The sequence below is a fragment of the Chiloscyllium punctatum genome, chromosome 10, assembly GCF_047496795.1.
Source record: "Chiloscyllium punctatum isolate Juve2018m chromosome 10, sChiPun1.3, whole genome shotgun sequence".
Classification (NCBI taxonomy): Eukaryota; Metazoa; Chordata; class Chondrichthyes; order Orectolobiformes; family Hemiscylliidae; genus Chiloscyllium; species Chiloscyllium punctatum.
Genome location: NC_092748.1, coordinates 59,677,670 through 59,705,209, shown reverse-complemented (window position 1 = coordinate 59,705,209; position 27,540 = coordinate 59,677,670). Strand labels below are relative to the sequence as shown.

General features: G+C 39.9%; 1 protein-coding gene across 7 annotated transcripts in view; it reads right to left on the bottom strand.

Annotated features, from left to right (window-relative positions):
• Positions 1–27,540, bottom strand: part of myo3b (myosin IIIB) — a 586,128-nt gene that overhangs the window by 355,618 nt on the left and 202,970 nt on the right. For all 7 annotated transcript variants that reach the window (XM_072579295.1, XM_072579293.1, XM_072579296.1 and 4 more), the window contains 6 exons: positions 17,621–17,737; positions 14,427–14,531; positions 9,498–9,581; positions 8,692–8,894; positions 6,815–6,913; positions 608–722 (listed from right to left, as the gene is read on the bottom strand). In XM_072579295.1, coding sequence (XP_072435396.1) covers positions 608–722; positions 6,815–6,913; positions 8,692–8,894; positions 9,498–9,581; positions 14,427–14,531; positions 17,621–17,737 — 723 coding nt within the window. The remainder of the gene's footprint in view (positions 1–607; positions 723–6,814; positions 6,914–8,691; positions 8,895–9,497; positions 9,582–14,426; positions 14,532–17,620; positions 17,738–27,540) is intronic.

Sequence of the window (27,540 nt, the reverse complement as noted above, 5' to 3'; positions counted from 1 at the left end):
GAGATGGTGGTTAGATTGTCTATTATTGGTGATGGCCATAGCTTGGCATTTATGTTCCACGAATGTTGCTTGCCACTTGTTAGCCCAAACCTGGATATTGTCCGGATCTTGTTACATTTGACCATGGACTGCTTCAGTATCTGAGGAGTCACAAATGATGTTGAACAAGACTCCAATCAGCGAACGTTTGCCTCCTGATACCCTTTGATTTTAATCTTGCTGGGGCTCCTTGATGCTACACTCGGTCGAATGAAACCTTGACGTCAGGGATGTCAATCTAAAATGTATCTTTATACTGCTAACTAATGGTGCATAAAACTCAAATTAAGAATGACAGAATTATTTCCATTTACATGTCTCCACTTCAATCAAAAAATGTAATCCTTGTTTTTTAGTGGGATTAAATTGTGTGCACCAAACAGAATTAGAATTAATTATTGGTTCATTGCACCCTTGATTTTCATGGATTCTCAGGAGATGTACCATGCATGTCAATCATTGAATGCGATATTACGTTTCAAACAAACAATGACAAATACAATTTAGTGAACTGCTAATGTCAAAACTGTAAGAAATGATATATTGGGTCATCTTTTGTTTTACCCACCTCATCAGTGAATCCAATGATTCTGAAGCAGTGTTGAATGGCTTCAAATTGTTCTCTGTATGAGCTGTTTGTTAAGATGTCTTGCATAACTGTGTCTCTTTCATGATCAATATACCTAGACAAGCAGAAAGAACCAGGCTGATACAGAATCTTAATTTTGAAACCATTCAAAGTTTAGAATGCAACTAAATATTAACAGCAATACAAATACTTGGACAGTTCTCTTTTATACCCAGCATCATGCAGCCAATTTTAAATCAATATACCTGACCTTCACTGACAAAATCATCTCGTGAATATATTAGCCAGCAACTAGGATGACACCTGTGTTGAAGGAGCTCCGAATTGGGAGAATATGCTGTGCACTACATTCATATTGGACTGCAATTCAATATTAGCATGCTTGCATTAATTATGTGCTTTACTTCAATAATATGATAGGAAATTATTTGAATGAAGACAAAGTGCAATTTTTGGTGCTTACATTTGCTTTTCTTACATTAGAAATGGAAAGCAAAAGTCCATAAGTTAAGGAGCTCTTAAATTATGAATGGCTTTGCTGTTTTATTTCTACAATGTTTATAGATTTTTTAAAACCACTTTTGTTTTTGTTAAAAATGTAACCATATTTCTGATTTTTTTTAGTGTCTAATTTTGCAAAAGAAATTCAGACTGGTGTATATTTATTCCTGTAAGTGTAATTTTAAAAATTCCAACTATAGTATTTCACAATTGAAGTAGTACTAAATGAAAGAAGACAAAAGAGATCAAGTAGGCACCAGAGCATATCTGCAGATCTTGACATACCTAACTGCTAATGACAGAAGACAATTGTCTCAGCATGTTCTAGCTCAACAGGGCCAAACATAGCAAGAACACCTGCAGATCATTGGGATAATTGGGGTAGTGTACTGACATGGATACATAACTGGTTAGCAGACAGGAAAAAAGGAATAGGAACAAATGGGTATTTTTCCAAGTGGCAGGCGGAATATTGCAGAGATTGGTGACTGGATCACAGCTATTCACAACATACATTAATGATTGAGATGAGAGAATTAAATGTTTGCAGATGACACAAAGCTGAGTGGGATGGTGAATGTGAGGATAATGCAGAGATACCTCAGTGTGATTTGGACAAATCAGTGAGCAGGCAAATGCATTGCAGATAAAGTATAATATGGATAAATGTAAGGTTATTCAGTTTGGTTACAAAAACAATGGGGCAGTAAATACTGTTGCCACTGTGTATCACTGATATATGGAGTGAGTATTTGTGGATATGTTACCAATCAAATAGGCTGTATTGCCCTGGATAGAGCAAAGCTGATTGTATGCTATTGGAGCTGCACCCATCCAGGCAGGTGGTGAGTATTCTATCATTCGCCTGATTAGCACCTTGTAGATGATTAATAGGGTGTGTCAAGAAGTGAGTTACTCACTGCAGGATTCCCAACTTCTGACCTGCTCTTGTCGCCACTGGCTATTTCAGTCAGTGTCTGGTCAATGGTAACTCCAGAATGTCAAATGTGATAGTATTATTATATATTTTCTTAACAGTCTCTAAATTGCTTTAAAATATTTTAGATAATCTACACTGAGTTCATAATCAGATATCATCTTATAAAGAGGGCTCTATTTTAAGATTATCTACAGTGTTTACAAAAAACTCATGAAGCAGATAATATTTAGATGATGTCCATATCAGCTATGCTCATTGTAACTAATACAGCCTGGATAATAAAATATAGTTGTGTAGTTTTCACCCCCTGGCAGATGAGTATATTTATATCACAATCCTAACTATTAATCTGGTTCCTGGCCCCTCTCTGCTGCTTATGACTTTTATCATGTTCTCCAATTTTGCCATAATCTTTTCAAACCAGCATCTGAATCTGAATACCTCCTACACTCCCAATCCTAGAAATACCTCCATGAGTGTGTTTACTCCACCTTTCAAAACCTTCTGGACTTCTGTCGTGGGGACAATGCTTAAGTCTATTATCAAGGAAGAAATAACAAAGGCATCAAGATAGAAATTGTCCCATTGGGCAGACGCAGCATGGGTTCATGAAGGGCAGGTCATGCTTAACTGATCTTTTGGAATTCTATGAAGACATTACGAGCACGGTGGACAATGGGGACCCAATAGATATGGTGTGCCTAGGTTTCCAAAAGGCCTTCAATAAGGTGCCACAGAAGAGGCTGCTGCATAAGCTAAAAATGCATGGCCTTACAGGTAAAGTATTAGCGTGGATAGAGGATTGGTTGACGAACAGGAAGCAAAGAGTGGGGATAAATGAGTGCTACTCTGGTTGGCAATGCAGATGGAATAAAATATTAATAAATGTGAAATCATCCATTTCTGTAAGTGTAACACTAAAAAGGACTATTACTTGAATGGTAAAACGTTGCAGATCGTTGCTATGCAGAGGGACCTGGGTGTCCTTGTGCATGAATCACAGAAGGTTGGTCTGTAGGAATAACAGGTAATTAGGAAGCATGAAGATTGTGTTGCAGCTGTATAGGGTGCTGCTGAGGCCACACCTGGAGTACTGTGTGCAGTTTTGGTCTCCTTACTTGAGAAAGGATATATTGGCTCTAGAGGGGGTGCAGAGGAGGTTCACTAAGTTGATTCCAGAATTGAGGAGATTGTCTTATGAGGAGAGACTGAGTAGACTGGGATTATATTCATTGCAATTTAGAAATGTCGGGGGAGATCTTTCAGAAAGATATAAAATTATGAAGGGAATAGATAAGATAGACATAGAGAGGATGTTTCCACTGGCAGGTGAAACTAAGACAGAAGGTATAGCGCCAATGTTAGGGGGAGCAGATTTAGAACTGAATTGAGAAGGAACTTCTTCACCCAAACAGTTGTGAACCTACGGAATTCCCTGCACAGTGAAGTAGCTGATACTACTTCAGTATCTATTTTAAAAGTTAAGATAGTTTTTTTTGAACAATAATGGAATTAAGGGTTAGAGTGAGAGGGCAGGTAAGTGGAGCTGAAGCCATGAAAAGATCAACAATAATCTTATTGAATAGTGGAGCAGTTCGAAGGGCTCCTAGTTCTTATATTATGCACTTCTCTCTATATATTCGTCACACAGAAGACATTATGGTGCTCTGTACTGATGCCATATCAACAGTGTCCTTGTCATCTCATCACAGGCCTTGAACTTTGCGTCTATACTCCTTCCTGTTATGTCCTATATTTTTCCTATTCACTGTCTGGTTTTTATGTGTCCTTTTTTTAAACAATCAGGTTAAAATAGGTTGAGCTTTCTGAGTCTATTTGGGAATACCTTTGGCTGTTGTTCTCGACCAGGGACCATCACTCCATTTTCACTTTTGCATTATTTTTAAGTTGTCTCTCTGTTTACTCCTCCACACATCACTTTTCCACGAGTATGCTCCTTCCACTTATTCACTTTCCCGGCCACTTCCCTCCTAATTCTCTAGTGTCAACATTCCAGCATCCATGCTACAGCCCTAGGCTTTAATTCCTCTTCAATGATTCGGTAGCACCTCCCTGTGCCTCTCTTGGCATCCTCCAAAATCCTCATCAAGCTATTCAAAACTGGATCATTGCAAGTAGCAACCTAATTGCTCAAAATATCAATTTATTTGTGAACAAGACTCTTACTATTCATAACCTCATGGTGGATAACTGCATCAACTGCCTTAGTGTAAATCTGACTAAGGGACGATGACACTTTTCAACTAAAGAAAACGTCCACACTGTGCTACTCTTTCCACCACTTGTCCCATTATGACAATGATGTGGCATTCATCAGATCACAAGTTGGTGCCAAATTCTGAACAAATGATATCCTACAGGACAATGATGAAGACAATCTATCCCTCTTCAACCTTTTGACCTTTGGCCATACCATCCTCATCAAACACGTCTTCATTATCATCCAGCAATCTGAGACTCTTCTCACTGTCATTACCAAAGTATAGTCAGAGGATGACTTAAACTGCCTTCTCATCCCATTCTCATAACAGTACATCTGGTGTTACTTCTGGTTGAAAGATCTATCCGGTGCCCTTCCCTATTTCATAACTAAGTGCAGCACCTCAGATATATTATCGAAAGGCACATTTGTTTTCACATGTATGCTGACAGCATCCAGCTTTGCCTCACACCACTCTTGACTCCTCCACTAACATTGGATGAACATGAATTGCCTTCAATTAACTACTGGGAAAATTAAAATCATTTCATGTGATTAAAACACCAGCTTCTCTAACTACCAGCTCCATCCCTCTCCCTGGCAATTGTCAGAGACTGAATTAGATTGTTTGCAACCTTGACCTCAAGGTAAGCTTCCAACTACATACCTGCAACTTCTCCAAGACGCTCTTTCCATCACCACAGTTATGTCTAGATCTGTCCCACCTCAACTCATCTGTTACTTAAAATATAATTCATTTCATTGTTAACCTCTAGATTTGTACCCTTAGTGGAACTCTTGCATCTGCATTCCATAAATTTGAGGCCATCTAAAACTCTGCAATTCCTTCTGCACAGTAAGTGCTATTCAGCTATCACCCTATGCTAAAGTGACCTGTACTGACTCAAAGTCAAACAATTTAATCTTATAAATTCACACCATTGTTTTCAAATCCAATATGGTCTGGTCTTCCTTCTCTCTGTCAATTCCTCCAGAATTCAAAATGATATTTGTGCTTATCTAGCTCTGGTTTATTATACATTATAAATTTTAATTGCTAAAGCATTGACAGCCATGCCTTCAGCTGCCTAAGCTCTTTAAGCTATAGGCTGGATTTTCAATGAGTCTGATCTTTAAAATTGTGGGTGGGCCCCAGCTCCAGAAGTTCCACACCCCACTTCCAGCAGAATCCATTTTTCATGATGCGGAAAGGGAGGCAGGCAGGCATAAAGCGCACTGATGTGAATTACAAATGAATAAGGCAAGCAAACTTGATTTTTATCGAGGAACAATCTCAAACCATAGGAGTTGTCTCATGCGCTTACAGTGGAAATATAAATATATTTGATTGGGGGACAAGCAATGTAGAATTGCTAAATTTTTAAAATCTGCAAATCTTAAAATACATTAAGTAAAACCGCCTGCCTGTGAGAAAGTAAAAACAATCTGTCATAGCAATTTCAATTTTATTTTTGTTGACATACCCTCAAGTGCTATAACTATCATTATTACTGTAAGGTGGGACGGTGGGGGGGGATGGGTCTGTAAATCCATAGTTTGATTGACAGTTCAAATAATCTATTAAAGAATTAACTGTCTTTGATGTGGAGTTGTAATTTTTTTTATATTAAGGAATAAGTACTTGAGGGGATCTAAATTATCTTTTGTAAATGGAACAGTCCTTAATATTGTGAATTCTGGAATATTCATTTGCCATTTAACTTTATTTCATCTCAGCATAAGTCCCAACATCTGCCTACATTGGATATTAGGTGAGTTGGCAGAGACAGTAACAGAAAAAGTGGTGATATGGGGCCTGGATTGGTATGATTTAGCACTGAATTGGCACAAAGGTGGCAAAAAATTAAGAGTCTATTGGGAAAAAATGGTGGAGAGATGGATTGTCATGAAGGGAGTCTGGGGTTATTGGGGGTGGTTATGGGGTATGGGTTGACTTGGAAGGGCCACTGTGGAGGTGGTTGTGAGTGAGGTTGAAATAAATTAGAATGAATGCAGGATTGAGGAATGAATGGAGGGGGCAGATTGTGTTTGATGGTATGTGAGGGGCAAAGGTCCAATATTTAATTATATAACTGAGATAAAGTCCCAGGAAAGCAATCCAGATCTTTAAACTAGCCCATATCACCACTCAGTGACCCCCACTACAGCCGTGATCTGCTTCCCTAACTTCATCCATCAACCACCTCTGAACCTCCTCTTGGGTCAAGGCAGTTACCTTCTGACTCAAGCTTACTTTCCCTCAGACTCATCCCCTTAATTTTTGCATAACAACAGCCACCACATTTCAGAAAAATGCATTATATGTGAAGGTTTTAATTTGTCTTTGAAAGAAAAGATAAACCCAAATATTTATTTCATTTGCACTTTGGTTGTCTGTCACAACCAATGTTAACATCTGAAAGTTGGTCTAGCAAAACAACTATACATTCTAAGAAGATACTGCTTATTCAATGATAGATAAAATCAACACTCCAACATTATAAAGTATTGTACAATTTCTCACCTTGGTGGTTTGTTCTCGGCAAGCTTATATTCTGTCAGTTTCTTCTGATGATAGAGACCAGCGTAAATGTAATAAAAAATATGGAAGTTTTTCTCACCTCTGCAAGTAAATAATGATAGTATTAAAGCAGTTTTTGGATTCTTCAGATTAACTTTTAAAATCTGAAATGTTACAAATGTTCTATGAAAGATTCACTTCTGAGAAAAGAATAATTTAAAATTCAAAATTTTCATTGGTTTATTTTATATTACTGGAACAAGCTGACTTTATCATTTTTGCGATACTTTTTGAACTGAGAAATCAAGATAAATAGGAGTTGTACAAAATACAAAATAAAAGCTGGAGGTCAACAAGATATAGACCATTTCACCCATTTATCTGTCCAAATCACTGTTTATGTAATCTAATACTATTCCCCCCAACCTAATCACTTCCCGTGGCTCCATGTCTTCCTTTCCTTCACTTCCTTTATTAATCTGGTTGACATTAAAAGAAGTAATGATCTCCACATCATTCTTTCTTCATAGTAAAGTATACATTGTCCAAATACACTAATGGCATTTCTTTGAATCTTTTTCTTCAGTTATTCCTCAAAATTAAACTTCACTAGTGAATTTATATTGTATGTTCAAAACAGCTTCAAAGTCCTTGTTATAACTGACCTCTCAAAACTGAAATTGTGGCTACAAAAGCACATCAAAGGCTTGGAATTCTGCAACCAGAAACTCAGCTCCTTTCTCCCCAGTGCCTGTGCACCATCTTCAAGGCATAAGTCAGGAATGTGATGGAATATTCTCAACTTGTCCAGATGGATGCAGTGTCAACAACAATCAAGAAGCTCAACATAATCTGAGACAAGTAGCCTGTGCAATTGACACTCCATCCACCACCTTAAGCATTTACTCCCTTCACCACAAACACACCATGGGAGCAGTGTGTGCCATTGACAAGATGCACTGCAGCATCTTGTCAAGACGGCTTTGACAGCACCTTCTAAAACCACAAGATCTATCACTTGAAGGACAAAAGGTGCAGATGTGTGTGAACATCACCTGCTAGATCCCCTACAAGTCACACGACATCCTGATATTGGCCTATATTACCGTTCCTTCATCATCACTGGGTCAAAATCATGAAACTCCCTTCAGTGGGAGTTCAATGGAAACTCCCTCCATACCAAGGACCATTTTGGTTCAAGAAAGTAGCTCAACACCACCTTCTCAAGGACAATTAGTCATTGAAAATCAATACTGGCTTCCCATGAACTAGTATCGGTGCTATAATTATGACATAACCAATATTTGTGCAAATTTATTCTTACTTTTTTGCTCTAGTACTCCATTCCCCACTTCATAAACACTTAATGGCTCTATTCATTGTAATTGCATTTTCAGGGAATTATGTTTCAAGCCCTTAGTCTGTCTGGTTCCTCTGAAGCAAGGAGGTAAAAGGTTATTAGGGATAGGTAGGAATGCAGATTTGAGGTTGCTATGAGATCAGTCAAGACCTTATTGAATGGTAGAGTGGGCTCAAGGGGCTGAATGACCTATCCCTGCTTCTTGTTCATACATTTAGCAGTAAATTTCAGAATATTGTAAGTCACAAAATTAAATTTGTCTTATTATCAAAATTTAACAAGTTAACAGTAGAAGTGCAAATTTTGTACATCTCAAGGTGAAGGATGCTAACGCTACAGAACACAATAATGTTCCAAATAGAAAAACAAAATTTGTATCAAACACACACAGCAAAGGTACAACTGCGTAATTCCAGCACTAACAAAATTCCTTCATGCATCAGAATTGCATGCAGGGTTAAGAAAATTATTAATTTACAGATACAATGAACGAATATATTTTAAACGACCAATTACATACATAGGTTGTTGAATAACTCTTGATTTTTCCAAGAGATATTCAGAGATCTTCGCTCCCATTACAGCCCCTGTCGGAGTGAATTTCATTTCTAGATATTTCCCAAATCGACTGGAATTATCATTGATTGCAGTGCATGCATTTCCAAAGGCTTCCACAAGTGGATTGACTTGAAGAATCTTTTCTCGCAGGACACGGTTATTAGCCTGCAACAACATTAGTATCTGTGCATTAACTAAACATAAATCTTACTAAAAATAAGTTTGACAATTATAATTGTAAGATACTTTCTTGCTTTCAACTTGGTGAAGCAATGGCCAGTATGCAGAATTGCAGGCAAACAGCAGTCAGCACAGTTAAGAAAGTGAAAATTGTTAATATCATGACTGAGAGATTAGAGGGTCAGGTATAGCTCTCAGATCACCCAATGGAGTGATGGTTACACTGGGTAATGTTTGGCCACCAACACAATTGAGAGCAGCACCAGGAGGATCAGCAGCAGGAGATTTGTAATCAGCAGCAGCAGTGTTAATTATCCATTATACGTGTCAGAGCAGGTAAGCATCAGTAAACATGCTTCAGGACCTTGGTACATTGACAAAGGACATCAATGTGTATGGAAATAAAATGAAAATCAGAATGTTTGTCAAAGTTGCACAGTTCTAAATTCTACATTTAAATGGAAAATCATACTATGCTGCATTTTCACCATTATAAAATGCTAAATATTAGACATCAACTCCAATGATTTCAATTTTAAAGATGTATTCCATTAAAATAGTTTAATATTAATAGTTATTTGACCATACCTTTCCCAGATAGGTTAAGTGTTGAACAATCAAATGTGCACTCTCTGTCTTCCCAGCACCACTTTCTCCACTTATGACGATACACTGTTATGGTCAAAACAAATGACAAGGCATAAGAAAGAAAGCTGGTTATGCAGTTTTGCAAATAAGGCACACAGAACTTTACAATATTCTCTCTAAACTGCTGGATAAACATCTAAATCCAACAGAAACAGTGTTCATCATAAAAATGTAACTTACAAAATAAGCAGAAAATTTGTGAGAAGATTTGTAGCTCGGGTACTCGTTGTTGTGGTTCTGTTCGCCGAGCTGGGTATTTGTGTTGCAGACGTTTCGTCCCCTGTCTAGGTGACATCCTCAGTGCTTGGGAGCCTTCTGTGAAGCGCTTCTGTGATCTTTCCTCCGGCATTTATAGTGGTTTGTCTCTGCTGCTTTCGGTTGTCAGTTCCAGCTGTCCGTTGCAGTGGTCGATATATTGGGTCCAGGTCGATGTGCTTATTGATTGAATCTGTGGATGAGTTCCATGCCTCTAGGAATTCTCTAGCTGTTCTCTGATTGGCTTCTACTATAATAGTAGTGTTGTCCCAGTCAAACTCATGTTGCTTGTCATCTGCGTGTGTGGATACTAAGGCTAGCCACGAAATGACATGACCAGCTATCCTTAGTAGCCACACACGCAGATGACAAGCAACATGAGTTTGACTGGGACAACACTACTATTATAGTAGAAGCCAATCAGAGAACAGCTAGAGAATTCCTAGAGGCATGGCACTCATCCACAGATTCAATCAATAAGCACATCGACCTGGACCCAATATATCAACCACTGCAACAGACAGCTGGAACTGACGACCGAAAGCAGCAGAGACAAACCACTATAAATGCTGGAGGAAAGATCACAGAAGCGCTTCACAGAAGGCTCCCAAGCACTGAGGATGTCACCTAGACAGGGGACGAAATGTCTGCAACACAAATTCCCAGCTCGGCGAACAGAACCACAATAATAAGCAGAAAAATCGTAAAATTTCAAAACAAATTGTTAATGTAACAATGCTATCTTAATAATCCCAATTGGTTTGAATCAGAATTTTATGAAAGCACCATCTGAATATTTTATGAATGAATTTGCAGCACAACTCATTATTTTAATAATTTTTTTAGTGCAGACTACCTCGAGATTTAAATGCTCAATTCCTGATGCAAAATTAGTCAACTGTTCAATGAATTGACTATCTATAATTTTGTGAGGTTAATTCATCTACAGAATCTTTCAATGTACCAGACAAAGTTATGCTGAAATTTGAAGATATATGGCCAGCTAAATGTAGGGTACATTTAGAGCTTTTAAATAGATTTAAAATGCATTTTTCCTTTGTGCTTCAAATCCTGGCATGAGATCCAAATGAAGTTCAGAAAACGTCACTGTGTGGAAACAACCATGAACCTGTGATTTTTCTCAAGGTTGTCCAACTAATAACAGGAGGCTAAAATCAACATACAACTAAGGTCAGGAGGCCAAAAAGAGAACCTTCAGCTTAGGAGCAACAACAAGACATCACAGTAGATAAGTGAGAAAAAGAGTGCAGCAAAATGGACGTTATCTTTACTCAAAATTGTTCAATTTTGAAATTAACAAAGGCTTTTCCAGCCAGGTTCTATTGTGACCTTTGGCTGTAGTTGAACGCAGGTAGGGAAAAGGCTAACTTCAGGTGGGGATGCCCTTTACCTCAATATAAGGCATTCACAGGCTATTCACAAGATTAAATGGCCACCGTCTTGCGATGAACAGATATCCCTTATAACCCTTAATCTCACCTCTGGATAACTAGCACAGGGACAGGAATGGAGCTGTTGAACCAGCACAGTTAGGGGCAAAATTAGATTGCAAATCTAGCTGCCTCTGCACATGTCCCCGTCAGGAGTTACAAATTCAACTTCATTTTTGACTAACAATGTGCTACTGGAGCTAACTGGAGTAGGATTAGTCCATTTGCACTTTTGTGCATCCTTCCCAAAAGATGGCTGTGTACCATGCTTGACGGGACCCAGGTTCAACATTGTGTGCAGTAACCAAAATATCCAAGCCCAAATCATGAAAGTGATTGGATGCTTCAAATAACCAGGTAACATAAGGTTATCAATATGTGGTAAATTTGAATAGAACAATCTAACTATTCACGTTACATGCCAAACTCTCGAACAGCTAGGGGGAGAAATGTGTTCACATAGCAATGCTCAGGCGACTTACATCAATTCACTGGGGAGCAAGAAATGCCACAGCCTGTGAGACACTCTTCATTAATATCATTGAATAGCACCACTCAGACTGCTCTTATTAGACTTCTGAACGGACCTCTCAAATTTTAAATTTAATGCTGTTCTCACTCTCTGTGCAACTTCTATCGATAACTGTAACATTGTACTCTTTGCGCTGTTTTATTACTCGAAAGCATTTTGTATGGTATGATTTGCCTGTACTACACACAAAACAAAACTTTTCACTGTACCTAGGTCCATGTGACAATAATAAATCAAATCAAATCAAATAGCCCTGCCTACTCCTGGTGGCACAGTGGTTAGCACTGCTGCCTCACAGCGCCAGGGATCCAGGTTCAATTCCAGCCTTGGGCAACTGTCTGTGTGGAGTTTGCACATTCTCCTGTGTCTGCACGGGTTTCCTCCTACAGTCCAAGGATGTGCATGTCAGGTGAATTGCCCATGCTAAATTGCCCATTGTGTTAGTTGCATTAGTCAGAGGCAAATGGTCTGGGTGGGTTACTCTTTGAAGGACTTGTTGGGCTGAAGGGCCTGTTTCCACACTGTAGGGAATCTACTGTAACCCAAGTCTGGCAGCACTACAAGAATCACACTCTGCAAATGAATGTTTCCAACTTCATGTTCACTCATGCCAAAACTGAGACACAACTGCAGCTCTGCTAAAGGGGTCTTATACATATCCATAGTTGCTGCACAGATTTCATAAGCAGACTCTGACCTGGATGGAAAGGTTTCACTGATGAAGAATGGATAGTGAGCCTCCTTTTCTGATATGTAGAATGGTGGGGTCTATCAACAGCATATGTATATAAAAGCAATACTGCACCATATTTGAGGGACAAGGACCTCTTCCATGTCAACTTAGTCCTAATCTGCTCCCTTTAAATTGCTCAAGGAGTTTATACCATAACGCATATAATGTATTCACAGCAATTTCAGTTATTTTTAATGCTCTCTGAAAAGCTGTAACTTGGAAAATGTATCTAATCAAAAAAGAGAAAAATGTTAGAAATAATTTTCAAAGTCTGAGTAAGACTGCTATCAGCAAAATGAGACAGGAATTCCAAAGAGCCCAAGAGTTTAAAAAATGGGTTTTATGATTCCTGGCATAGAGTAATTGAAAGACCGAGTCCCAGAACTTTCACTGTCCTTTCTATCTCATAAAATTGTTAGGTATATGCATTATTGGAAAATCCAATTATAGCATTTTTTTCATAAACCCTGTAAAACAAGCTTCATTATCTAAATAAATTAAATGGGAATTTGATTAGTTTTTATTCCTTTTTGGGCCTTTTAACTTTTTAAATAAATAAAGCAACCAACCAGCCTGGGAGATGATTCACTATCCTAATCAGTCTCCAATTCTCTTCAGTTTGTCTTTGAATCTGATGAAGTGAAAGTTATACATAGGAGGCCTTTCAAGCTGCTACGTTCCAGTATACCACTGAGGATGGACAGGTCAGGAAGCAGCTGGGCTGGAACACAGCTGCAAAATGATCAGTCTGACATTTTAAGTTGTAGGTCTGGCAGGTGTTTCACCACTAAAATTTAATTGAACAAATACAGAAAACTAGCTGATTTCCCATGGCTTTGCTGATGGAGAATCAAAGCCAATGTGAATTTTTCAGGTCAAGCTGCCTGAGAGAATGAGGAATAAGGGAAGCACCGAGAAAGAGGGAGTGGTCAAACAAATTAGAAATGGAGAAGGGGAGGCTCATAAACAGGGAAAGGTTGTGGGTATCAACAATTCAGGAGGAGGAGAGGTAAAAGGTTGAAGAGATGGCATGATTTGAGAGTAGTTTAGGTAAAGGAAAGGTGGAGAGAATTATACTAAAATGCAGTCAGTGGGAGTGGTTTCTACTAAAAGGCAGAAGATGCAAGCTATGTGTCACACATGCAACATCACGACAGCAAGTGTAAGGGCTTAGTGAAAATGTACATAGCTGGGGCTCAAGAAATTATCCCTGATGTATCCCACAAGTAACAGCATTCAAGTGTAAAATTGACCCATTTATTCCTCTGTTTTCTGTCCATTAGCCAATCATTAATCCATGCATTACATCTCCTTTTATCTCATCTATAATTTTCTGACTAACCTCCTGTGGGAAACTTTATTAAAAGCCTTCTGAAAATCTAAATGCACCAAGTCCATCATTTCATCAATTTCATCAGTAACGTCTTCAAAAGCTCCAACAAGTTCATGAAACACAACTTCCCACAATCAAATCCATGCTGACTATACCGAATCAGATCATTAAATATTCAAATGTCTATTTATTCAATTCTTTTTCCCTGCCACTCTTGTAAGGTGAATAGGTTTGTAGTTCTCCACTTTCTCTCTTGTTCCATTCTTAAAAGGTGGAATTATTCCAGAATCCATAGAATTTTAGAAGATAATCATAACTGCATTGACTAACTTCAAAGCCACATCCTTCAATATACTGTGATGAAGACCATGATATCCTAGGGATATATCAATTTTCATTGCCCTTAATTCCTCCAGTAAAAACTTCTAACTTTTTAATTTCTTTCGCCTCTTCATTCTCCCTAGCCCACTGGATCTTTAATTGCAGTTGCTTATTGTGTGTATGCAGAGCTATAGTTAATTTACATTTTAATAATGTCAATGTTACCAGTCAATCATACTCTCACCTGATCTTTGCTAAAAGTTACCATTCCTTGATACGCAGCATCTGCAGTGGCAAAAATGTGTGGTGGATTTGAGCAACGCCTGGCACCATGATAAAGCTTAGAAAACTGTGGGGGAAAAAAAAAGTTAGCCTGTCAGAAAAATTATTGAACAAAGATTATCACATCTCATGGTGACACATACAATTCATTCCACCTCTTTCAAGGATTAATTTATTCTACTATTATTCATCTTTCATTGTGATTACAATTAAACTTAATCGATCGCATGAAAAGTTTGGGATATTTCTTTGGAATGTAATAAAATGCTGTATAAATCTAACATTTTTGACAGTTTAGATGCAGTTTTATTTCTTTGCCAATATTTCGATCATTTTCAAAAACCATTGACTTACAGCAGCTAGGTTACAATGCATATTGTAAAACTTTGCCCAAGTCAGCGAGCTCAACGAAAGTAAAAGTACAATGTGTTGAAAACAAAACCCAGCAGGTCATGCATCATCTGTGCAGAGATAAACAGAGGCTGGGATTTAATTTTTCTTGCATTGTGTGGCAGCAGATGTTTTTAAAAAATGAATAAGCCCCTACCTGTTCAGGTGAGAAAGCCCAACAATGAAACAGAAATCTGACATTTAAGCAATGACCAGGGCTGCGCCAGAGATTTTCCACACCATCTGAAGATACCAGCCTATTCATAGGCTAGCAACCTCTGAGAGCTGCAAAGAGTCAATGAAGACCGGAACCAGTGAAATAGTGAGTTTTTACTGGGGTGGGAAATCGCAGATTTAGGATTACAGGATGAAGAAGATTAGGAAGTTGCAGACATAGATAGGGGTGGTGAAATAACTACACAGAGGTCGGTATCCTATCAGCAAGTCACCCTTTATTTGCATGTGCACAGCACACTGGTTATGGCCAGCCAGTTTGCAGTCATAGAGTCATAGAGATGTGTAGCACGGAAACAGACCCTTCAGTCCAACTCATCCATGCCAACCAGATATCCGAACCTAATCTAGTCCCATTTGCCAGCGCTTGGCCCATATCCCTCTAAATCTTTCCTTTTCATATACCCATCTAAATGCCTTATAAATGGTGCAATTGTACCAGCCTCCACCACTTCCTCTGGCAGCTCATTCCATACATGCACCACCCTCTGCCTGAAAATGTTGACCCTTAGGTTGCTTTTATATCTTTCCCTTCTCACCCTAAACCTATGCCCTCTAGTTCTGGACTATCCCACACCAAAGAAAAGACCTTGTGTATTTATCCTATCCATGCCCCTCATGATTTTATAAACCTTTATGAGGTCACCCCTCAGCCTTCAACACTCCAGGGAAAACAGCCCCAGCTTATTCAGCATCTCACTATAGCTCAAATCATCCAACCCTGGCAACATTCTTGTAAATATTTTCTGAACCATTTCAACTTTCACAACATTCTTCCCTTAGGAAAGAGACTAGAATTGCATGTAATATTCCAAAAGTGGCTTAATCAACATCCTGTACAGCTGCAACATGACCTCCCAACTCCGGGACACGATGCTCTGACCAATAAAGGAAAACATACCAAATGCCTTCTTCACTATCCTATCTACCTGCGACTCTACTTTCAAGGAGCTATGAACCTGCACTTCAAGGTCTCTTTGTTCAGTAATACTCCCTTGGACCTTACCATTAAGTGTATAGGTCCTGCTAAGATTTGCTTTCCCAAAATGCAGCACCGCACATTTATCTGAATTAAACTTCATCAGCCCATTGGCCCATCTGATCAAGATCCTGTTGTAATCTGAGGTAACCTTTTTCGCTGTCCTCTACACCTCCAATTTTGGTGTCATCTGCAAACTTACTAATTGTACCTCCCACGTTTATATCCAAATCATTTATATAAATGATGAAACGTAGTGACCCAGCACCAACTCTTGTGGCACTCCACTGGTCACAGGCCTCCAGTCTGAGAAACAACCCTCCACCACCACCCTCTGTCTTCTACCTTCAAGCCAGTTCTGTATTCAAATGGCTAGTCAGTCCCTTAAGTGAGGAGGTTCTGAATCGCCTGTCAGAAGGGCTCCCTGATTGGCCCAGGTTAACAACCCCAATCAAGGATCTCATAATTAATAAGGTTCATCTGATTCCATTCACTACAGGTGGCTTTAAGCAGTCACTCTCCTGCTCTCTTCCACACCCCCCAATTGTCCCTTTACAGGAGCAAATGGAGGCCCCTCCCACCAACATGGCTGTCAGGCACTTTGATCTCTGTCAGGTATGAAGCCATTTTTCTTCCCTGCCAGGAAGATTGGTGATCAGGCATGTGGAGCTTGGAGATCTTTAAATGGTTGTTAATTGATGACTCTTGGGCCTTAATTGATGGGAGTCAGGAAGGATGCTTATTGACCTATCCACCCAGAACTTGATTGCTGAGGTGGTAGGAAGGGGATGAGTACATTTCTGGTGCCAACCATCTCCATCCACCCACCCCCCATTATTTACCCTTCCTGTTATTTCTAGGGAGTGGATAGTCCGGCCCAGCATTAGTATCGAGTTGACTGACTCATCTTTGAAACCCAAAGAATCATGCAACTCAAAACATTAACAGTGCTTTTTTAACTTTATTGATGTGCCCCACCCACCCCACTATCTAGTGAGTTTTCCCAGCACTTGCTTTAATTTCAAATTTCCAACATCTGCAGCATTTTGCTTTTTTATTTCAACACGATCAGCATTAGATATTAGCAAATTATTTGGAAGGTGAGCTGTTACATCTAATTTCAATCTCATCAGAATTTACTGTCCACAAATATTCACTTGCAGTATGGGCCATTATACTGTGCCAGTAATTCAAATAATTGTAGCATTCCTATCATCATCTCAATGAAGTCAGCTCATATGCAGAGCTTAGGAGCAACATCAGGAAATTTCTTGATTTCAGTTGTTCAGCTACTCGCAAAATAAACTTGTTATGTCATTATGGTGCAGTTCAGTTCCCATAGCTTCACAGTTGAAAACTGCTTTTGGATTCCATTTTTTTTCCAGTGAGAAATGCTGCAACTTATTATTCAGTAAATGACATGAATTTAAAGAGTGAAAGAAAATGCATGCAATAATTTGGGTATACCCAATCTTTGTCGAAAATCCAGGTTGAAGAAAAACCAAGATCAAACTTTCAAAATCTTAGTCAGCATATTAGAAATTCTGTCTTACCTCTGGAGTGTAAATAGGTAGGTCCTGGAAAGGGTTCAAAGCAATTAAAATATCCCCAACATAGGTGTATATCTGTTGGTCCGAGTATCTTTTCTGTAGGCAGTTAATGATAGCTTCCTGAGAAAGGGAAAAAAAAGTAAAATTTTACTATGTGCTTCTGATAAAGATAGTGTTAAACATTTGCATTGAATGAAGTATAAAACTGGATATCCTACAGAAAGCCATATTATGTTATAATAAAGAGGAGTGAATATAATCTAAAAAATTATTATTAAAAGGTTTAAGAGGCAGAAGTAGAAACTTTTACAAAGCCATTGTTAGACTTTTGGACTTTTATACAATTATCTTTCTTTTATCTCTACCCATGAATGGATCTTGTTCTCTTCATTCTTGAAGGTGTTCTTATCCTGTAGTCAGCCTTTGCTCTGGTGATTAGTATCCTATATGTCTTAGTTTCCCAAATCTGGGAATTATTACAAGTGAATGGCATCTGAAAAGGACCAACATATACCAGCATTTTCCATTGTGAAGTTAAAGTATGATGTCAAACATGTTAAATGTCATCAGTTCTACCATAGTCTGGATAAGTTAGCTTGCACATGCTTTTCACTGCATTATATATGTAAGCAAGATATTACACAAGTGATGGTGAATTGTATGGGGCAAGCAAGCAGGAATTTCTTACTTCTGACAAGGTCTTCTAGGGTTGTATGCTCTGACACATATTTAAAGGCTAACTTTCTTCTGGATTAGTGGTGCTGGAAGAGCACAGCAGTTCAGGCAGCATCCAAGTACCTTTGAAATCGACGTTTCGGGCAAAAGCCCTTCATCAGGTTTTTACCTCGTTGATTTAAAGACGAACTGTTCACTCTGCAAACCAAGAGCTGTGCAAGGGTCTTTGTTGGTCACCACAACAAACTTATAGATGTCACAGATGTTGAAGAAGTTCAACACATGGTTCAGTGACACCTCTTCAGAGATTCTGTCAGGTGTCATCAGGAAAGATGGTAGATGGCACCATGTGTTTCAGTAGAGGGGCTTTGCTGGGTTTGAACATATGAGAGCTGAAAATGTGTTGCTGGAAAAGCACAGCAGGTCAGGCAGTATCCAAGGAGCAGGAGAATCAATGATTCGGGCATGAGCCCTTCTTCAGGAATGAGGACCTGTGGAAATGTGTGGAGGTCATTAGCTTGTACAGATTAGTATTGGTGGGGTATGAGATTGTATGGTTAAGCAAGGGGTGTGAGAGGAGACAATTGAAGGAATATTCTTTATTTCTCTTTTTTGGACAGGTGAGGGACACCTTTGGATCTGGTCCCAGGATACTTTTGGTGGAAGTGAGGCATCCAATTGGGAGAATTTAGACATCCATTAGATTAGATTACTTACAGTGTGGAAACAGGCCCTTCGGCCCAACAAGCCCACACTGACGTGCAACTCACCCAGACCCATTCCCCTACATTTCACCCCTTCACCTACCGCTACGGGCAATTTAGCATGGCCAATTCACCTAACCTGCATATGTTTGGACTGTGGGAGGAAGCCAGAGCACCCGGAGGAAACCCACGCAGACACAGGGAGAATGTGCAAACTCCACACAGTCAGTGGCCTGAGGGGGGAATTGAACCCGGATCTCTGGTGCTGTGTAAAGGTAAAGCACCTTTTGTGACTGTGAAAAGGTATGACTTGTGCATAAAAAGCATATAAACCATTAGGGCTGTCAAAGATTTCAAGGAACTGGTCTGAAAAAGACATGTGGAAGTTAAAACAAGTGCTAGATATCTCAGACTGTCTGGTCACACAAAACCATTATACGAATTGTGCCTATTTCTCCAAATTGTCATTTTACAATCAGGTGTCTATTGATAGACAGCTCCAGTTGTTAATTGAAGAGAAATATTTGTTAACATAATGGATTGGGGGATCTACCCTTAAGTGAAATGTTGTTTTCATAAGGGATTAGATAAAGCAAATTCAATATATTTAATATTTTTGTATCAATGAGTGTTTTTTTTCCAATAGTGTCATCATAAATAAACTGATAATTTTATTTTCATCAGGTCCTGCACGGTTATTGCCTTTGCTGTTTGAATTCATGTCTCGCTGGACATCGGAGTGCATCTGGGAAAATGAACAAACAGTGAAATTCACAATTGATCTTGGAGGAACCTTTTGGGTGAAGTTACGAGCACAGAAGCAGATTGTTTTTTAAGTGTGACCTACAGAAAGTCTGCAGTAGTGCGTAGAGTGGGTTCTTTCTTGATTATATGTTTTTTGAGATATGTCTCTTGATTAAACTTAAAATAGAAGCCATAACTATTAATTTAACCTATGGCAGTGTTTGGTAGAGGAATAAGACGGTGTTATTTTCTGGGTCTGTAGATTGTGAAGGAGCAAAAATGGCCTTTAGTAGAGTAATGTGCGCTTCTTGTCAGATGTGGGAGTTGAAAGAGAGTTTAAGGGTCACTATGGATTTTATCTGCAATAAATGCTGTTGATTGTGAATCGTATCAGAGGAATTTGCAACAGCAACATTATGTGATGGATGGCAGTTCTAGGAAGGGGGGAATGTCTCAGATACAATCACATAGATGAGGTAACTCCAGGAAAGGTAAGAGAGGTAGGCAGCTAGTGTACGAGCCTTCTGTGGCTATACCCATTTCAAACAAGTATGCTGTTTTGGAAAATGTAGGGGAACATAGCACAAACAGCCAAGTTTCTGGTATTGAGACTGGCTCTAATGCAACGAGGGGTAAATCAGCTTCCAAGAGATCAATTGTGTCAGGGAACTCTCCAGCCAAAGGTACAGACAGATGTTTCTGTGGCCAGCAGTGAAAAATCAGAATGGTGTGTTGCTTTCCTGGTGCCAGGATCAAGGATGTCTCAGAGAGGGTGCAGAATGTTCTCACAGGGGAGAGGGGCCAGCAAGAGGTCATTGTCCACACTGGAGCCAATGACATAGGAAGGGAAAAGGTTGAGATTCTGAAGGGAAGTTACAGAGAGTTAGGCAGGAATTTAAAAAGGAGGTCCTTGAGAATAATATCTGGATTACTCCCAGTGCTACGAGCTAATGAGGGCAGGAATAGGAGGATAGAGCTGATGAATGCATGGCTGAGGAGCTGGTGTGTGGGAGAAGGATTCACATTTTTGGACCATTGGAATCTCTTTTGGGGTAGAAGTGACCTGCAAAGGAAGGACGGTGTGCACCTAAATTGGAAGGGGACGAACATACTTGCTCGGGAGGATTTAATCGAGTAAGGTGAGGGGGTGGGACCCAAGGAGATAGTGAGGAAAGAGATCAATTTGAGACTGGTACAGTTGAGAACAGAAACGAGTCAAACAGTCAGGGCAGGCATGGACAAGGAAGGACTAATAAATTAAACTTCATTTATTTCAATGCAAGGGACCGAGCAGGGAATGCAGATGAACTCAGGGCATAGTTAGGAACATGGGACTGGGATATCATAGCAATTACAGAGACATGGCTCAGGGATAGGCTGGACTGGCAGCTTAATATTCCAGGATACAAATGCTAAAGGAATGATAGAAAGGGAGGCAAAAGAGGAGGGGGAGTGGCATTTTTGATAAGGGATAGCATTACAGCTGTGTTGAGGGAGGATATTCCTGGAAATACATCCAGGGAAGTTATTTGGGTGGAACTGAGAAATAAGAAAGGGATGATCACCTTATTGGGACTGTATTATAGACCCCATAATAGTCGGAGGGAAATTGAGAAGCAAACTTGTAAGGAGATCGCAGTTATCTGTAAGAATAATTGGGTGGTTATGATATGGGATTTTAACTTTCCAAACAGACTGGGACTACCACAGTGTTAAGAGTTTAAATGGAGAGTAATTTGTTAACTGTGCAAGAAAATTTTCTGATTCAGTATGTGGATGTACCTACTAGAGAAGGTGTAAAACCTGACCCGCTCTTGGGAAATAAGGCAGGGCAGGTGACTGAGGTGTCAGTGGGAGAGCACTTTGGGGCCAGCGACCATAATTCCATTAGATTTTAAATAGTGATAGAAAAGGGTAGACCAGATCTGAAAGTTGAAGTTCTTAATTGAAGAAAGGCCAATTTTGACAGTATTAGGCAAGAACTTTCAAAAGCTGATTGGGGACAGATGTTTGCAGGTAAAGGGACAGCTGTAAAATGGGAAGCCTTCAGAAATGAGATAACAAGAATCCAGAGAAAGTATATTTCTGTTCGAGTGAAAGGAAAGGCTGGTAGGTATAGGGAATGCTGGATGACTAAAGAAATTGAGGGTTTGGTTAGGAAAAAAGAAGGAAGCATATGCATGGTATAGACAGATAGATCGAGTGAATCCTTGGAAGAGTATAAAGACACGAGGAGTATTCTTAAGAGGGAAATCAGAAGGACAAAAAGGGGACATGAGATAGCTTTGGCAAATAGAATTAAGGAGAATCCAAAGGGTATTTACAAATACATTAAGGACAAAAGGGTAACTAGGGAGAGAATAGGGCCCCTCAAAGATCAGCAAGGTGACCTTTTGTGGAGCCGCAGAAAATGGGGGAGATACTAAATGAGTATTTTTGCATCAGTAATTAATGTGGAAAACGATATGGAAGATATAAAAAGTAGGGAAATAGATGGTGACACCTTGCAAAATGTCCATATTACAGAGGAGGAAGTGCTGGATGTCTTCAAATGCATAAAGGTGGATAAATCCCCAGGACCTGATCAGGTGTACAGGTTCATAGCTCCTTGAAGGTGGAGTCACAGGTAGATAGGATAGTGAAGAAGGCGTTTGATATGCTTTCTTTTATTGGTCAGAGTATTGAGTACAGGAGTTGGGAGGTCATGTTGCGGCTGTACAGGACATTGGTTAGGCCACTGTTGAAATATTGCGTGTAATTCTGTTCTCCTTCCTATCAGAAAGATGTTGCAAAACTTGAAGGGGTTTAGAAAGGATTTACAAGGACGCTGCCAGGGTTGGAAGATTTGAGCTATAGGGAGGGGCTGAACAGGCTGGGGCTGTTTTCCCTGGAACGTCGGGGGTTGAGGGGTGACCTTATAGAGGTTTACAAAATTATGAAAGGCATGGATAGGAAAAATAGACAAAGTCTTTTCCCTGGGGTTGGGACGTCCAGAATTAGAGGGCATAGGTTTAGGCTGAGAGGGGAAAGATATAAAAGGGACCTAAGGGGCAACTTTTGCCCGCAGAGGGTGGTACGTGTATGGAATGCGTTGCCAGAGGAAGTGGTGGAGGCTGGTACAATTGCAACATTTAAGAGGCATTTGGATGGGTATATGATTCGGAAGGGATTGGAGGGATATGAGCTGGGTATTAGCAGGTGGGACTAGATTGGGTTGGGATAGCTGGTCGGCATGGACTGGTTGGACTGAAGGGTCTGTAACCATGCTGTACATCTCTAATACTCTATAATTATGTTTATGCGAGATAATAGGCGTGTTGACATGGAGAGGAATGGGCAAAGAGTTGTGGTTGGGACTATGAGGGAAGGAGGACCATTGTCATAACTATGGTATTATAGGGTATGAGCATCCATGGGAAGTGGATAGATTGACATTGGGGTATAGGAGGCCCATGCCAGTGTGTTGATGGCATATAGGGGTCTGAAGTGGCATGGAGGAGGTGTAGATATGACAAAGTTGGAATTGGTATTGTGAAAGGCTATGGAATGTGGGTAGAGGAGTGTAAGTTGACAGTGCAGATGGAGCATGGAGAATGAAAGATGTTGTCAGTACTCAAGCATGAGGCACGTTTTCCACACTGTTTGACCTGGGAGTGCCATCTTAGTCTCTTTCCAGGTATCCAAGGCATACTCGCAAAGTGAAAGTCAGAAGCATTGGGCAGCTATTTTAAAGAGCAGATTTGCAGATTTGGGATTTCTTTTCATTGGGAACAAAACTGGGGCCTCAGATTTTGTCATTTCCAGCTCATCTGGTCTCAACTTCACAATAAATAAAGATGTGCAGATGCTGGAAATCTAAAACAGATTTTAGAATCCTGGAAAACACAGCAGGTCTGGCAGCATCTGTAGACAGAAACATAGAATTGATGCTTCAAGTCCAGTGACCCTTCACCAGGGTCTTTCTGATGGGCCTCACCAAGTGTCACAACACCCAAAACATTAACTCTGCTTTTCCCTTGACAGATGTTGCCAGACGTGTTGTGTTTTGTTTTGTTCAGTACACTCTGTTTTTGTTGCAACTTCATTTTTTATATCTTTCTTTGTCTCATTACCATGCTCTTTTATCTTGCCATAAATAGGATGATCAATTTGCAATGTAGAGTGATGCCAACATTGTGGGGTCAATTCCTGGATAGGCTGAGGTTAACATGAAGACTCTCCTTCTCAACCTCTCCTTTTGTCTGAGACGTGGTGACCATCAGTCATCTCTCTCTAATGAGACAGTAGCCCTATGGTCTGATATGACTATAGCAACTTTACCTTTCCTAGCTATTGAGGGAGTGAAGCAGAGTTCATCCTCATGATTTCTGAGTTGGTAGAACTATCCTCGGAGCAGAGAGTGAGCACACGCAATTTCTATTTTCTTAAGTTAGACAAGTAAAAAGTGATCTCAGAAATTTATAAAATTCTGAAGAAGGGCTGATGCTCGAAACGTCGATTCTCCTGTTCCTTGGATGCTGCCTGACCTGCTGCGCTTTTCCAGCAACACATTTTCAGCACAGGTAAACAATAGGCAGGATGTTTTCCCTGTCTATGGGGATTCAAAGAAGGGATACAGTCTCAGAGTAAAAGTCAAGTCGAAGGTTGAGGGGTGACCTTATACAGGTTTATAAAATCATGAGGGGCATGGATAGGGTGAATAGACAAGGTCTTTTCCCCAGGGTACAGGAGTCCAAAACTAGAGGGCAGCGTTTAGGGTGAGAGGGGAAAGATTTAAAAGGTACTTATGGGGTAACGTTTCCATGCAGAGGGTGGTGCATGTATGGAAGGAGGAGGCGATGGAAGCTGGTACAATTACAACATTTAAAAGGCATTTGATTGGTTATATGTATAGGAAGGGTTTAGAGGCATATGGGCCAAATGCTGGCAAATATTACTAGATTAATTTAGGACATCTGGTCAGCATAGATGAGTTGGTCAGAAAGGTCTGCTTCTGTACTATACATCTCAATGAGTCTATAACTGAGATGAGGAGGAACTTCTTAATTCAGAGGGTGGTGCACCTTTGTAATTCCATATCTCAAAGGTTATGGAAGCTCAACCATTACACCAGTTCAAGAGAGAGATTGAGTAATTTCTAGTTAGCCAACATTAAAGAAAATGAGAATAGCACAGGAATATAGTGTCATGTAGATGATCAACATCATTTAGAATGAAGTTAAAAATCACCTAACACCAGGTTATAGGCCAACAGGTTTATTTGGAAGTGCTAGCTTTCGGAGCACTGCTCCTTCATCAGGCAGCTGTGGAGCAGTATCATAAGACACAAAATTTATAGTTTAGCCCACAGTGTCATGCAACTGAAACATTATATTGAACAAACCTAGATTGCTGTTAAGTTTTTCATCTTTTAGAATGGGTTGCAGGTTTTGATTCATTAAGATGTAAATCCCAGAACTTCTTTCAAGTCACATTCTCAAGATAACTTAAAGTTTTATAAAAAAAGTGACATCTCAGCTCAGACAATGCATTAAAGGTGTGAGGTTAGAGTCTGTCTGTATCGTAATCTTGAGCCAGACTGGATCTATTTCCAAAGTAAGAATTTATAACATGGTTCATGGATTGACTGCCTGCAAATTGTGTGCTTTTAGAACAAAATAGAATGTATCTGTAATAATAATTCTTCAAATGCGAATTCACCCCATAGACTTATATATGTGTGTGCTTGCGTGCATGTGAGGGGGTGGGAGAGAGAGAGAGAGAGAGAGTGTGTGTGTGTATGTGAGATTGTGAGTGTGCGCGCGTGACTGTGTGTGCGCGTGACTCTGTGTGTGTGTGTGTGTGAGAGAGAGAGAGAGAGAGTGTGCATTTGTAACATTTGCAACAGATAACATTTTATAAGTTCCTACTTTGGAAATAGAACCAGTCTGATTGGGATTGGGAGACAGGCAGAGTCTAACCTCACACCTTTAATGCATTGTCTGAGCTGAAATGTTACCTCTTTTTATAAAACCTTATGTTATCTCGAGATTGTGACTTGAAAGAAGTTCTGGGATTGACATATTAATGGACCAAAACCTGCAACCCATTCTAAAAGATGAAAATCTTAACAGTAATCTAGGTTTGTTCAATATATCATTTCAGTTGCATGACACTGTGGTCTTTTGCTACAAATTCTGAGTCTTATGTTGCTGCTCCACAACTACCTGATGAAGGAACAGTGCTTTGAAAGCTAATACTTCCAAATAAACCTGTTGGACGATAACCTGGGGTTACGTGATTGTTAACTTTGTCCACCCAGTCCAACACTGGCACCTCTACATCATGATAGAGAATGGCAGAGTAGATTCAAGGGGCTGAATGACATACTTATATTCCTCTGCTCTTCACACACACAAAAAATGCCTTTTCATTTATTCATTCCTGCCTTCCAACCTAAATTAACCTCTTCTTCTTCTGTTTTCTCCACTCTCCATCCCTATATAAATTTAAAAGTCGCTAAATCTCCAACTTTTTCAGTTTTGATGAAAGGTAATTTAGCAGAAATATTTACTTTGTATTTTGCTTCGCAGTTGCTACTTGAATGGCAAATCATGTTCAGCACTTTGCTGTTTTAATTTCAGAATCCAGCATCTGTAATACTTTGTCTTTTGTACTACCTGTAGTCTGCTATCTCAATTTAGGAAATAAAACCCACAAGAACTGCAGATGCTGTGAGTCAGAAACAAAAACAGAAGTTGCTGGAAAAGCTGTTCTGGAAGCGACTGTGAAGAGAAATCAGAGTTAATGTTTCAGGTTTGCTGACCATTCCTCAGAACTGATGGTAGCTAGGAAAATGCAAGTTTATATGGCGAAGACAGGGTGAGGGGTAGTGGTAAGGAGTAACTGATAGTTAGGGGTAGTGTCCAAAGTGAGAGAACAACACTTAGACAAAGGAGTAGATAACGATCTGGTTGGGAGGTTGAATAGCTGTTAATGGAAACTGTTAGTGGCTAACAATAGGTAGTCTGTATTGGCAGACTATATGATGACAAGGCCTGGTGTGTGTGGCAGGGAACTTGATATTGAGTCCAGAGGGCTGCAGAGACCCCAATTGGAAAATTAGGTGGTTGTTCTTCCAGCTTGCAGCAAGCAGCAAGCCGGAGACAGAGATGTTGGCCAGGGAACAGGGTGGTGTGTTAAAGTGGCAGGCAACTGGAAGCTCAGGGTCTTTTTTGCAGGCAGGACATAGATGTTTTGTGAAGCAGTCACCCAGTGTATGTTACATTTCCCTAACATAGAGGAGACCATATTGTGAGCAGTGAATGTAGCAGTCTAGATTGTATGAAGTGCAGGTAAAGTGCAGCTTCACCTGGAAGGTATGTTTGGGCCCTTGGATACTGAGGAGGAGGAGGAGGAGGTAAATGGGCATGTGTTACACATTTGGTGATTGCAGGGCAAGGTGCCGTGGGGCTGTGGTGGGGTGTTGGAAGTGAAGGAAGAGAGGCCTAGCGTGTCCAGAAGGGATTTGTTTCTGCAGAAGGTAGACAAGGGAGAGAAGGGGAATATGTATCTGGGGATGACATCTCACTTTAGGTAACAGAAATGGCAGCTAATGATCTTCTAGATGTGGATGCTGTTGGGATGGTAGGTAAGGGCAAGGGGAACTCTATCGTTGTTGTAGGAGGAAGAGAAGGGATGAGGTTGGAGGTGCAGAAAATGGGTTGGACCTGGTTGAGGACTCTGTCATGGAAGTGCTGTTGTCATCTGGTGTACTGACCTCTACATTGGAGAGGCTGAGTGACAGCTCTCAAATACCTC